This window comes from Anopheles gambiae, chromosome 3, assembly GCF_943734735.2.
Source record: "Anopheles gambiae chromosome 3, idAnoGambNW_F1_1, whole genome shotgun sequence".
Lineage (NCBI taxonomy): Eukaryota > Metazoa > Arthropoda > Insecta > Diptera > Culicidae > Anopheles > Anopheles gambiae.
Window position 1 is genome coordinate 26,187,864 of NC_064602.1, and position 14,974 is coordinate 26,202,837.

Genomic DNA, 14,974 nt, shown 5'->3' on the forward strand with positions numbered 1-14,974 from the left:
TAACAAGAATTGAACGCGTGACCCCCGACCATTCCTTGTGTCGAAGAGAAGAAGTGGTGGAAATTTTGCGCAGTGAATTGAAGCACCTTTTTTTTTGGAAAATTTTCGAGCGCGCATCAGGGTTCCGAGGTGAAATGTGCACCCCTTCTTAAAGTGGTGCTCTTCCCTGACCATTGTGCCACATGTTAACTGGATTTTAATGAGACTATTGAGGATCCATGCGAACAGGAAGAGGATGGTTGCAATGTGCAGGATACGTATTTTAGAACCCCGAATTTGCTCTGATGGCTCACAGAGGTGATGAACCTTTGAAATGAGACGACTGCAAATGTGTTTCTTTGCTGTATGCTGCACCATCAGTTTGCGTTTGGGCCGCAGTTAGTTCGGGTGTATGCATGCGATGCAATAATTGAGACTGACGATAACAATTGTTGAACTGAAAACCAAAAGCTAACATGACAAGCCTGCTCGCACAAAGAGAAAGGAGTTTCGGCTTTGCATCAAATCCAATTCTTGCCAGTTTTGACACCCTTTGGCCTGTGAGTGTAAAGAGTTCGAGGCGTGTAGAGCTTTAGTCAGTCGAGGAAATCCCCTAAAGATCATGATCACGGGAGTCATTTGCAAAGCTTTTTTTTGATGATAACAAAACAGAAGGGAACAACAGCGACAAACGCGCACTGAGTGCGAATATGAAGGAGGAGGGAGAGTCTTAGCCGCGGCCCCATCTTTGTTTTACTCTATTTTTGGGATCAGTGAAAGGACGATCCTCTTTTCTTAACGGCCTTTGACGGAATCCGGGATAGGTTTTTGTTCTGTGCATACTTAAAAAGACGAAAAAGACGGTGGTGGGCGGCTTGGCCTGGGCTCTAGTGATTCAAATGCATCATCTTCCACACCATTTATTCTGCGATCCGTGTTCGATATGTGCTCTTTCAAATTGCGATACTCCTATACCCCCTACTATGAGGCCTTTCTTCAGCTCAACTTGAGCGGGGGCTGGTGGGAAATTAATTTAGGAATAATTGTGCGTGCGTATGATTCTGAATGGAAGAGATGATGGTCAAGAATGGCTGCGGCGTAATGCATGAATTGGGATATTAGGTGTGTACGATGCGTTGATGTGAATGCGTGATACAGGAATGTTCGTTGTGACCATCGATAAGAGTGAATGTTGCATTTCGAATGAATGGGGAGCGAGACAAGATGAATGTGTAAACGTCTGTGTGCGTGTGTTAATTTACTTTTACAAGTTAGAAAATTGGAGCAAATCGAATGACGTCGGCTGCAGAGACAAACAAATGGAATTCGCGGAGTATATTCCGCACATTAGATTGTGCCATATACAGTTTTTTTTTCATACACCCCATTGGTCGGGAAGATAAATTTCTTTTGTAAAAGTGTGTGATACTCATTCATCAGGCCAGCAGCTCGATTTCCATCCAACAGCGAGAGTTTAACGATTACAAAATTGTACATCATCAATAGGCCAAAGTATCCACGCAAAAGGGGGAATCTTCGGTTGGGAAAATTATCTTCTACCAAAATGACGGGGAGAAACCATCATCCTTGTGTGTGTGTGGCCAATCGTGATAAAACCAACGATCTAGATTGCTTACCCATTTGTACGCCACTGGGACTCGGTGGCCATCAAAAGGGTAGAAGCAAGTCCTTTTTAAAATAAAAGGATCATCATTAGATGTCTTTTTAGAAGTTTGGGGGCCTAAAGTGGTTTTTTCGTAGGATCCCCCTATATCGGTGTTGGCTGAATGTTGTCTCTCTTAAGTATTATTTCGGTAATAGCGTATGGTAAACTCATTTAACTCATCGACGACAACAAAACAAAAAGAAACGGACATACGTATATAGACGATGGAAAGCGAAGAATGTGACAACAAAAAGAAAAGAAGAAAAAAACAGCAAAACAATTACTTCAACGTACCTGCATTTTACACGAAGACAATTAAGATATGAAGACATGTCCAGAATCAAAACGCTCTTTAAGAAGTAAAGATCTGAACTGTGTGTGTTTTTTTTACGGACGTGTGGTGTGGTGCGAAAGGACAATTCTGTTTTGGTGTAGACCTCCAAGTGTGTTAATTCATATTGCCTACTGCTAGTTGAAAATGAAGCAAATCCAATTTTAGGTTGTTGAAGGAAGCGCATTATATAAATTGTATTGATGAAATCTAATCGAAAAGCACGAAACACGTCCGTCGTCAAACAAGCCATCGCTTCCAAACATCCGGTCCGGTTTTCTATCACTACACCTTGGCTTGTGTGTGATCTAGGTAGTTAATGGGTGAAGAATGATTTTTTGAATAGCCTACGAGAATCAACACTTGCAAAATTGTTCCAATTCGATTTATGATGATGTGAAATTTTGTTTTCCAATATAATTTTGTTAAAGCCAGTGTCCTTTGTAAGCGTGATCCACACCACATGCGGATGAAAAAAAAAACAGACGTAAGAACGTGTTAAAAAAGAACTTAAACGCAACGCGGGCGAGAAACGTGAGCTCTCCGTGCCTATTTTACCCGAGACATACGAAAGCTAGTAACATTCAACGCCAACCAAACAAGCAAATCGAAGATTCCTCACAAATCAAAGCTATTTTTTCCTTAAAGGTAGGCCAAGCTTTAATCTCCTGGTGGGTACTGTTCACGCAATTCGTTCAAACTTCGATGAATTCTCATTTAATATTCTGACACAAGTTGTGCACCACAACGGTATTCCAAAACTTCGGTAAATCTTATAATATTTTACAGCAGCAATGCGATGATGATGAATTGATTACAAATAGCACTGATCAAACTTTGATTGAACTTCAGGACAAAAAAAGCAAACAGTATTCCGATAGCTTACCATGAAATTTGGCGAAACGTGAATGGCCCAACAGGGGAGACAGCATAGAAACAACATCAACAATGGCCTATTGAAGATAGCAGTTTTTAAGTGGCTTTGATTTGTGAAACAGGAGAGAGAGAGATATATATGAAGTGGGAATAAGAGCAGAGCAGAGTGCATATAAAACAAACATTAATTCATTCCCAATTATAGCAGAGAAAGAGAGGGAGAGAGAGAGAGAGAGAGAGAACTAATGAACTGAAGCAGAACAATAACATCGAAATGATACATCTCATAATTCCATCACAAAATGGGACTGCTACCACAAACTACTTCTGCTTGTTAACAGCGAGGAGAAAAAATAATGTACAAATCGGGTGCATGATGTGTGTGTGTGTGTGTGTGTGTGAGTGCGGGATAAGGCACAAACAAATCTGAGTGTCGTGGTGTGCGTGTGTGTATGTATGTATGTGCTTGCGTGTGTGTCCTCGGAGTGAGCGATTTTCTTACTCTAAATCTACTCCTATTGGTGTTAAGTAGCAAATGGAATCGGCGAGTTTTTACAGAAAATACCATCCAATCGAGAATAATATTGTCGTATTATAAATCAGGAGGAAAACAAGAAGAACCCTTTGTCTTTGCCCTATGGCGATGGAGCGAGGAAGACTACTAATGCGTTTGCGCGTGCGCGTGTGTGCGCAAATGCATCTGAAATGGCGCACACATCTTAACGGTGTTACGCAAAGTTAGGAAAAAATCGTTTTTAATGTTTTATCACCCACAACAGAGACGCGCACACCAACCAAAAGGATTGCAACAATCAATCAATATCTAACGAGTGAGTAAAACGGAACCAAGAGCAGGGAAAAGTGGTAAAACAAATAGCAATGGTGTGGCGTTTAAAACGTGACGGAGGAGAGAAGAAGCACAATAGAAGGGCGGTAAGAGAAAAGCAACTCAAATCGTGTTTTTGTGGAAGGGGGAAAGTTTTAACACACACACGTTGTTTTACTACAGCAAACAAAATCATCAACCACAACAATGAAAATCAATCAGTACATGAAAATCAAGCAACAGAAAAATGAACACAAGAATCAAGCAACAACAGCAAAAAACAAAACATGTAAAAACGATCAAACATGTCTTCCCCTAATCTTTGGTGTGCAGGGCGAACGACGATAAATGTGAGAACGACACGGTACCTGAAATTTGTAAACGTTAACGTAGGAATAGGTTTAGACACGATTTTAACTCACAAAGAGAGATAGTACGAGAGAGAAAAAATGGAACAACAACAACAACCACAACCAGAAGAAAAACAACCCGACATCAAATTAAAAAAAAAATGGGCAAAAAATAAAACAAAAAAACATATAAAGAAAATAACAACAATTGCCCAAAAAAGAGAAAAAGAAGTAAAAAAAGAAGGGAAATAAAACTGCTATCGAACAACACCCAACAAAAAAAAAACGATCAAGATTTTTTTTATCAACAAATGCTTACATTCTATCACCGTTTTTCGTGTCATCAGTATAAAACGCACGTGAGATGATGTCTTTCAACAGAACCGGCTGTCATAACTTTTAATGAATCTTTCGTTGAGATTCATTCATATGAATCTTCAGTGATGAGTGATTCGAATATCGAGAATCTTCAAATATTCATGAATCTCTAAAATTCAAAATTTTTCAAAGATTCACGAATCTTCAAAGATTCATGAATTTTCAATGATTCATGAATCTTCAAAGATTCATCTATCGCTAAATATTCACGAATCTCCAAGGATTCATGAACCTCTCAGGGTGGCCACTCAACCGGGAAAACCGGGAAAACCGGGAATCAGCCGGGAATTTTATTTATCCGGGAAAAACCGGGAAAAACCAGGAATTTCGCTTTAAAAACCGGGAATTTGTCACAGCTCTCGTGTACCAAGAGTATTTTCAGCCACCTGATCTCTTTTGTGTATTCTTCGCAACGTACCGCTGGCATACCTACATTGTCGCACCAATGTGTATGGAAAACACAGTCTGTTTCATCGTCGTATGGTACGAATTGATTGTACTTCTCATTCGCACTGGTGCAAAACTTACGTTCGCCGAATCGGGTACACGCTATTCCGTGCGCCTGTATTTTGTTCAACAAGCCGTAGGTTGCGGCAGTGGCGGATTTAACGGTGGGTGGAATGGGCGATCCACATTACGCCCCGTATTTGTCCAGGCGATATGCATTATTTTTTGGGAACTTGTTATCCCCCCTCCCCCCTTAAACAATTTCAACGTATCAACCACATATCACCAGTACATTGGCCTTTTACGTTTCGGTTTGGATGGTCTGTACCATCATTCCTCCCGATTGTGTGAAGTCTCAGAAATCGTGCGCGCACGTTGATCTGCCTTTACTCCCACAGTCCAATTGTTGCTCTATTGTTTTCACGGGGTTTTGCTTTAGCCCATCCATTCTGCTCTAGTAGTATGGATGAGTCTTGCGGCGTTTCCGTTCCTGAGAATCGAGGACAAACCGTTTCGATAGCGCATCCGTGATCGTGTATGGTATGTGTATAGAATGAAATCAAAAGCTTAGGCTGCAACAGAATAATGGATGGAGTATATAAGAGTGGGTGGGTGGGGGGTGGGGGGCAGGAGGGTTCGAATCGCTGGCTAGTTGGAGGCTTCGATTGCCGTGGTTGTGGACACTTTTAGTTCATTTTGCGGTTTGAGTTGAACAGCATCGGATGTGATGTGATAAGATTTAAAATTGGATTGTCGAAGTGCAAGTGCAAATCACGGTGTCGTTTGAATTAATTGATATTCAGTTTATTGAAGTGTGTTTTTCAAATTATTCAATTTGCTATCAGGTAAGTTTTATACAGCACTGGCTGCAAATTGGTTAATTTATTAATTATTAATAATAGTCTCCCATCGATTGTCTGCTATGCCTACCACATACAATCCAAACTATGAAAATTCATTTCCATGGTGTTCTCCTGACCCGAAGGACGTATATGCAGCGGTTTGCAAATGGTGTAACAAAAAAATAAAAATCAACACTATGGGTAGAGTGGCTTTGGTTAGTCATGAAAAAAGCAAAGCACATCATCATCAAGTGTTGGTTCGAAAAACTAACCTTCCAATCAGCCATTTTTTACCAAGTAAGTAAATAACCGTTTGGCGGTAGTTACATTTTTAATGTTTGGTTTTTGGTATGTGTAAAAGTTATAACGTGTTTATAATTTTAAAGTAGCAAAGTTAGGATGGTGTTCTATATAGAAGTATTAAAAAGAGTGTTTGTAGTAGATTAACCCTTTCCGACCGATGCTGATTTTTATTAACTTTCCGTTCCGCTGGCATCACCAACGCAAGCAGTTGATTTTGAACCAAATATGCTGCAGCAAAATTGAGTTTTTTTTTGTATTACGATTTAAACTCTTCAAAGTACATCAATACTGTTATGTGTGCGATGAGATTTTGGCCAACCGCAATAATTCTTAGAAAAACATTCTTTGATCTGCGCTTCGCTGCTATTCTTGTGAGTAGAGTACAGTTCTTGACGATGATTGTTGTTACTCCCGCAAAACGCTAATGCCGGTCACCAAGGAAAGGACCACCAGTAATCATTTCCGTATGCCGTTGGCATTCTTGGAAGTTTTGATTGTTTTGAGAATACAAACCAAAATGTGCAAAAAGGTTTTCAAAAATTATTTAAAAACTGCCTAACAGCCTTACCCATAAAGTGAATATAGATTCAAAGCTAATCCGATCAGACAAAAGCTAGATCAGATTACAAAAACCTCAGCAACGTAATGATTTTAATCATAACCTGATTTTTTTTTTCATCTCACTACCCACTTCATCTAAACCGCTATAAAGGCGCCCACAGCCGGCCGTTTTTAAAGTTTCTTTGTGTATTAACAATGTATTTTATGAGTATAAATAATAGCTGGATGTTGGTGATATTTTATTTACAAGTATTAATAAAGTATTTGTGATATTGGTTGTAGTACTGATATGCGGCATAAAATATTCTGCAAATCATATAGTTACAGCAGTGCTCTCCAACTATTTTAGGATCGCTGACCACTTGGCTTTGGAAATATATTTGATGCGGCCCACATCTTATTTTATATACTTAGTTCAACGTTTTTAAGCATTTGTGTAAAATCATAAGAACGAATTAGACTTTGCGTGAAAGTAATGTGCAATTTTAGATATTTTGCTATATTTCATTTAATATTCATGAGAATATGGCCTATCACACACCAAAAGAAAGAATATTCAATTCCCCAACTTTTTCGACTGTTAAATATTAAAATGTAGAATTAAATACATTTCGTTATGATTCTCCGCTGACCATTATTGTTTCACCGTGAACAACTCTGGGAGTTACAATGAAAAGCATTAGATTATTAATTCAATATGATTTCTAGTCTAGATACTTGGGGAATTTAATTTCCTTTCTTTTGGTGTAGAATAAGCCATATTCTAATAAAAAAATTATGCAATATAGTCGAAAACGCCAAAATTTCACGTTCAATTTCACTTTATTCTATACGTAACTGTTGTAAATTTTATCTTGATGGTGTGAAAACAATTGCACTATGTGTATGGTAATAAGCAATTCTTAGAAAATCTTTTTTTTTCGCGAACCGTTAATGCAGCGGATCACAGGTTGGAGATCACTAATTTACAGTTATGGTAGTTGGTGTATAACCCGATAACTAGCAATTAATTTACACTTTCACGAATTCTGTAACTTCAGCTTAATGATTAAATTTATGTAGTGTTATATAATGGTAGTGCTATGCACGCAAAAATATGGCTATTGATTTTTAAGAGAGTTCCTATCTTCTTTTTTATAGATCAAATCGTTGGTAATAACCTGTTGTCGTCATCTCCGTCACTTTCTTCAATTTCCACTGCAATGGCTACCCAAATCTCAGCTTCAGATTCTTCCACGAACACTGATAATCAACACTCTAAGGCTTCCAACGTCTTGAATAGATTCATGCTAAACGAGCAAGTTACAAGTGCTGAAATTGTGTGGGCTCTGGAAACTATTGCCACTCATAACTCCTATCGCAGTGCTGGGGCTAACACTAGTTTGTTCAAAACTATGTTTCCGGACAGCCAAATTGCCGCCAAGCTCGAGATGGGACGCACAAAACTTGCGTATCTAATAACTTTTGGTCTGGCACCTTATTTCACAAACGAAATATTTAAGCAACTTGATGTATGTTCCGAAATAGTAATTGGTTTCGATGAAACATTGAACAAAGTTTCACAACGCCAACAGATGGATGTTAGTGTGAGATTTTGGAATGAAAATAAGGAACAGGTAGAATGTCGATACATTGGATCAGCGTTTTTAGATTCTTCTCGTGCAGTTGATCTCCTTAACGGATTGAAACAGTGCACAGAAAGAAAGCCTGCTCTACTGAATAACGTGATTCAGCTAAGCATGGACGGACCGAATGTAAATTGGCGTTTAATGAAGGACTTATGCGAAGAACTTCGAAATCTGCGTGGGGTACCATCTTTTGATTTATTAAACATAGGTAGTTGCGGCTTACATGCTATTCATAATGCTTTTAAAAATGGTATGAAGCACACTGAATGGAACATTGACGAGTTTTTGACATCCCTCTATTATTTGTTCAAAGACTTTCCGTTGCGCCGTGCAGATTATAAAGAAACTACCGGATCCAATTTATTCCCACTGAAATTTTGTCCTATTCGATGGATTGAAAATTTGAATGTGGCTGAGCGTGCATCTAAAATGATTCCTTATTTGAAAGTCTATGTGGCTGCGGTCAAAAACCAACGTGACAAAAAACTCAAGGAAGGTCACCATTCTTTCAAAAGGAGTTTTGCTGCAGGTGCTCAGTCTAGGCCATTCGCTGTAATAGAAAAGACCATTTCTGATGAAATGTTGAGCCCAAAACTTGCCTTTTTTATTTCCTCAGCTGGATGTGTGGAACCCTTTTTGCGAGAATTTCAATGTGATGCTCCTATGGCGCCATTTTTGTTTGATGAGTTAACTTCAATTACCCATTCTATAATGAGTAAGGTTTTAAAATCGGAATGCTTAAATGTAAAAGTTAAAGCGATTACCAATATTGAGCTCAAAGATAACAACACACTACCGACATCGCAAGTTGATATAGGCTTTGGAGTCAAAGCGGCAATTAAAACAATAATGACAAGTGGAAAAATATCTGAAAAGGTGATCCTTCAGTTTAAGAACGATTGTAAAGCTTATTATATTGCATTTTTAACAAAAATTTGTGACCGTTCTCCACTGTCACACAGTTTTACACGATATATCTCATGTATCAATCCAGAGACCATCACAAAATCGCTTGATATTGCCTTGAAAAGGTTGGAGTACTGCCTAGATTACATGGTCCAAAGAGACCATTTAGGGGGTAATGTAGCGGACAAAGTTCGTCAGGAATTCACAAATGCGGTAGAAATTTCTAGCATAAAGTCATCTCTAGCTGCCTACAAGCGACATGAATGTCGACTAGATAATTTTTGGTTTAAAGTTCTTGCGGATTCGAGAAAAGAATTCTCAAACTTAAGAATTTAAAAAAAAAAAAATTTAATTCTATCACATGGCAATGCAACACTGGAGCGAGGATTTTCTATAAACAAAGAGTGTCTGATAGTTAATTTAATCGACGAAAGCTTAGTGGCGCAGCGAATAGTATACGACGCTATTTTGAACGCCGGTGGTGTTTTAGGGGTAGACATAAATAAATCACTCATCCAGTACGCCCGAAACGCGCATGGACGATACGTCGAGAGCCTGGAGCAAAAGAAAAAGGAAAGGGCACAAAAGGACGATGCCAGTGCTAGAAAAAAGACAACGAATCAAGCACTTAAGGAATTAGAATTAGTTAAAGCCAAAATTCTCGCAGATGCTCAGAAAGAAGTAGCCTTGATCGAAGAGAAAATGAGTAATTTGAATAAATAAGCTGTTTCAGCAATCTTATAAAAACGTTTATAATGCTTAATAGTTTTATTTTTAAATAATAGTTTAAGGTTATTTTATTTAATTCTTGTTACATCGATAACATGCAGCTTTGCACTGTCATACTAATTATAGACGAAGTTATAAATACTATTAGAGTTACCTATAACATTGTCAAAAAAATGCTTTGAAATTTTAGTATCGCATAAGGCAATCAACTACGGGCAAATGAAGTGTAATAAACCGGGAAAACCCCTAAAAAATCCGGGAAAAACCGGGAAAAAACCGGGAATTTCAAATCCTGATTCGAGTGGCCACCCTGACCTCTTGACATTCATGAATCTGTAAGATTCTTAAATCCATTAAAATTCGTATAACTCTAGGGATTCATGAATCTTTAGAGATGAATGATTTCCAAAATATCGAATTTGACCAATCATACCTCAAAATTGCCCGTTATGGGCTCAAGCCTCGCATCGTCCTTGGATCGTCTCCTTGTAGCAAAACAAACTATCCAGCTGCGTGGCACTTGCCTTGCCAAGAAGTATCGAAAGCCTGTATACGCTGGCGTGCTCTATAAATCTTCGAAAAATTGAAAAATTGATCCCTTGATGTTCATGAATCCCTATAGATTTGTGAATCTTTTGAGATTCATGAATCTATCGGGATTCATAAATCTTTCGTGATTCGAGAATTTTTGAGATTTCCAATCGAAATTCATATTCATTGAATCATTTCAAAGATTCATTACGATTCATGAATCTCAATCAGATTTACCGAACGCTAATAAGTACATGACATGACAGCTGTTGAAAAACCTCTCGCGAGCGTTGAACAATACTCCTTTTTATAACTATTTAATATGATGTATAATTTAATTTTTTTTTATTAATATTTATATATTATTTATTTTTTAATTGAATAGCTATTTTTCAATTTAGGCTGATGATGAGCTGTGGGAAATTCTGCCATAATATTTACTAGCCGTGCGAAAGCTTTCCGGTATGCTTTCAGGACATTTTACTACAGGGGCTTTCTTCACATGCAAGATTATGGGAAAGCTTTTTGTTTCTGTGTATCATACGAAAGCTTAATTCTAACGAACCTGGAGGCTTTTTGGTGTTAGATGTTAAATAGTTTCAGAATGTTTGAAGGAATGCTGAATAGGCGTTTCACTAAATTGTGAAATCCAAAGCATGTGCGAAAAGAGTTTCACAGAGAAAAAAGTTTACGGAGAGGATTTCGGCAACAAAATTGTTTGCCTGTCTTGCTTTAACCTTTTTTCCGTGAACAAGTTGTGCTCGTATTACCATGCTGCACTAGTTTCTTCTTTTACTGAATAATTCAACGGTTGAGATTGAACAATGCCATCAATCTCTCGCACCACATCGGTAGACCGGTCCGAGGTCGGGCTTATTGTGATAATAAGGCGAATATGGGGTGGGAGGAAGCAAAGCATAATAAGTTTGTCTTCCGACCAAAGTCATGGCGTTTTCTAACCCCCATCCATCAGACAAACTTCACTCGATCGGACCCAATATTCAGCATTATGTTTCGTTTTTTCCGCTTTTTCGTATGTTCCGACGGCGTGCTGTTACCCGGTGTGCTGAAAGAGGTAATGCATGGCGAGCTCTCGAAGGGTCTGTTGGTTCATTATTCAAATTCGTCCGGATTCTTGAGCTCATAAATAGCTGGAAAGGGAGAGAAAAATCAGTTTGAAGGTACGCTGCTCTCCCTCTGGTCGTGCTCTTACCCGAAACATCGTGCAAAAGCGAATGGGGAAAAAGGTAAAAGCCGGGCCAAAGTAAATTCGAGTATCCTTAAAGTGGATTGGATTGCAGTTTTGCATATACTCGCTGAGTGTTTGTGTGTATGTGTGTGATCGTGTTTAGGTGCACATGAAAGAAGTCCTGATATTCGTGACTTATGAATGCATGTCTTTTTTTTGTGTGTTTGTGTGTGTTTTGTTTGAGACGAAAAGGCGGCTTGATGATGAGCCTTTTTTGTGCTCGTTGCCGCCTTTGGTTAGCTTTTAGAGCAGTTGAGCCAGAGACGGGTCCTGGCATTATGAATCCTTTTGATACAGTGAAAAAGCTTTTGCTTAGACGGAGAGGTGGAGGGCGGGGTCTAGAACACGATGATAAGTTGCAGTGTGTGACTGTGATGTATTCGGGTGTTCGTTTCTTTGCTTTTCATTCAGCTTTGTGCTTGAAGCAGACGGTTATTTTTAAAATCCTGTTCAATTGTTCCTCCCTTAAAAGGGACCCCATAAAATACCTCATAAATAGCGTATTTGATTGCTGACACAAAGGAATGATAAATTTCGATTGTTTTCCGCATCACTCGTACAGCGAAAAATTGATTTAAAAATGTTTACTCCAGCCCTGAATTAATCCTCGGAAATATCGGTGAACTGTGAAACGCGTTTGACCTTTCAACGATGCTTTCAAAAAAATACATTTTCTCTGTTGCAAAAACCGTCGCTCAATGGGGGTCGCTCGCATCACGCAGTCTACTGCAATTATATCCTCCCCTTTCCCACGGGCGGCTGACATCCTTCCGGCTAGGATAAAGCTCATAAAAAAGGACGGGAGGAAATTTTTCCCCGAATGTGTGTATCAAGCACCCCTCCCCCCCTCCCCCCCACTCACAATGCGAAAGAGGGGAAAGCTTTCATCGCGTTGCTTTGCCCACTCGCGCACAGTCTGCCCAACCCAACGCTCAATATCAAGGTAATCAATTTTCATCCTACCGGTAATGGGAAAAGCGCCCAATTTGACTGTTTTTGCTTTCTTGCGTTGATGTGTTGTGCCTTTGTTTTTGTCCCCTGCCTGTGATGGCGAGAAACGGGCGCGCGCAGAGTAGGGTTGGGAGATTCTGTGTGATTTTATGCTGCTCCACCACCCTGTTGTAACTGTTACATCCGAAAGGCATTACATCTCTCTGTCTCGTTAGTTATGGTTTATGATTGCTCTTTTTTATTCATCCAGTTACGTAAATAGTTTATGTTTTTTTAAACTTTGTTTTAGCTAATTACGGCCTTATTCAAATTGTACAAAAGAGCTATAAAACTGGTGTTGTCCAGCAGCAGTGAAAACAGTGGCGTGGATTTTATGATTGAAAGTTTTTGTTTTTATAATAGAAACGAGGAAACACATTTGCTTAGTATCCGTATATGTGGTGGGCAGTAGAAGCAAAGGGACAAATTAAAAATAAGCCAACGAAAGCACCTACAAAACTACAACTAAAACTCCCAAGTATGACAAACACCACCGGACACACCACTCACACTGACTGCATGAGGCAAAAGTTTCAAGGCTGTTTCGAAACTGCCGCTGTGCTGCAACTTGTTTTCCGCTCTTGGAGTTCAAACTGTAAAAAAAGCACAACGAAAACCTGTCCGTAGTTTCTGATTAGACTGAGTGATTACACCAGTAATGGCAGACAACAAAACACCGTGGACAGAAAGTTGGTAAACATGTGCATGCAACGAATCTCGCCACTGATTGTTGGTGGCAGTCCCAATGACGACACATGTCGTTACAGGCATTGGTCTGTTGTTGTTTTTTGAGTTCGTACGGAGTTTTGAGTCCTTTAAACCTTTTTTTTTACTGTGCATTTTGTGTCACTTAACGTATAAATGAGGTCCATTTTTTTTTTAAACTTCACTCTTCCGTTGCCGGACTGGCCACCGTGCGAGGCAAACAGTCAATTAAGTTTATCCTCGCTTTACCGAGAGCATAACAGCACGTTTTTACCCAGCTCATGGTCGGCGCGAACCGTTGGCCGTGCGGGATATCAGCGTGACAACGCTAATTGAGATAAACTTAACATTATTTATGAAAATCGGCAGTTTGTTCCACCGGTCTGGCCGGAACCTTGCAGAGCGAACGAGAGAGGGAAGGCACAGACGCCAACAAATCATATAATTGGCATATTGGTCGATGACTTATGGGGTTGTGGTAGCAGCAACAGCAGGATCACATTCGAAGGAAGCGATGCAGATGCTCCAAATCTCTGACACTAAATGGATGAATGTTTCTGGGGGATGGTGAATGTGTATGTGTGTGTTTCAGTCTCGGCACTAAATTGATTCATGGAGTTAATTTTCATTATTTTCCCGCCTGTCTCTGCCGCTATTGCGTGATATAAAGGATGAGGAGGGGGAGGCAGGGTCTTAATGTCTTGATATTGTAATGGTGAGCTGTGCAAGCGGAGAGCGTGTAATTTGGTTGCATTGTCCATTGCATTACGGGGATGGAAGTTCGTTATGATATCTGAACGCCATGTCGTGTGGCAGATACGTCGTAGATGGGTTGCTTTTAATACAGGGCTTTCCACGATTTATTGGTGGGTTCCCGTAACTTTTTGGGGCTTGTCTGACGATTCTTTCATTGTATCGCATACATTGTTGGTTCGTTCCAACGATTTATTGGACGTCAATACAATTAAACCAACAAATTCGGAGAAAGGCCCCAAAAAATCGTGTGAATACACCAAAAAATGTGCGAAGCAACCAAAATTTTCCGGGAAACCGGGTCCCAACATCCTCGCGAAACCCTGTAAGACATACAGATTCTGCTATTGGAATTGGATCACTTTTAGCTGGTACTTTCGAGTAATTAGCTGCAATTTGAGTATGTGAAAGTTGCATTGCCTTTACAAACCTGTGCGTTAAGGATGCTATTTGACCATACAATTGAAGTTTGAAATAGGAAAAGTGGTTAAAGTTGAAGGATTGGTTAGCGTCATTTTGGTTACATGACAGTACCAAGGGTTTGACTCAAGAACTTTACTGGAATTTGTCCCTAGTCTAGTAATGAATTGCGAATCTGTCCCGGCTTAGGAACTTATACACAGTACCTACTACTCCGATTCAGTACCGTGTCTCCGCTATTGGCAAACGAAGCATTCCCAGCAGCCGGTTGTTGTAGAATTCATCGTAGAAATATAGTAACTAGGCCTTATCAGAATTTCTGTAGCGGGGCTAGGATATAATTTGTGTAACAAGACTTGGAATGAATTTGTGTAACAAGATTCTCAATGATGGAAAAAACAATGTATACACTGTAGTTGGTATATTTACACATATTTGATTTTCTAGAGATATTGTTATTAAGTGGCCAATATCCCAGGGGTCCTGAGACCTTGTTCCTGTGAT

At 39.4% G+C, this 14,974-nt stretch overlaps 1 protein-coding gene across 1 annotated transcript; it reads left to right on the top strand.

The window, feature by feature from the left end:
* The first annotated feature begins 5,506 nt into the window (after positions 1 to 5,506).
* LOC133393940 (uncharacterized) lies at positions 5,507 to 10,166 on the top strand. The gene is made up of 2 exons (XM_061661204.1): positions 5,507 to 5,992; positions 7,700 to 10,166. The coding sequence occupies exons 1-2, from the start codon at positions 5,776 to 5,778 to the stop codon at positions 9,427 to 9,429; spliced, it is 1,947 nt and encodes a 648-aa protein (XP_061517188.1). The 5' UTR covers positions 5,507 to 5,775; the 3' UTR covers positions 9,430 to 10,166.
* The last annotated feature ends 4,808 nt before the right edge of the window (positions 10,167 to 14,974 follow it).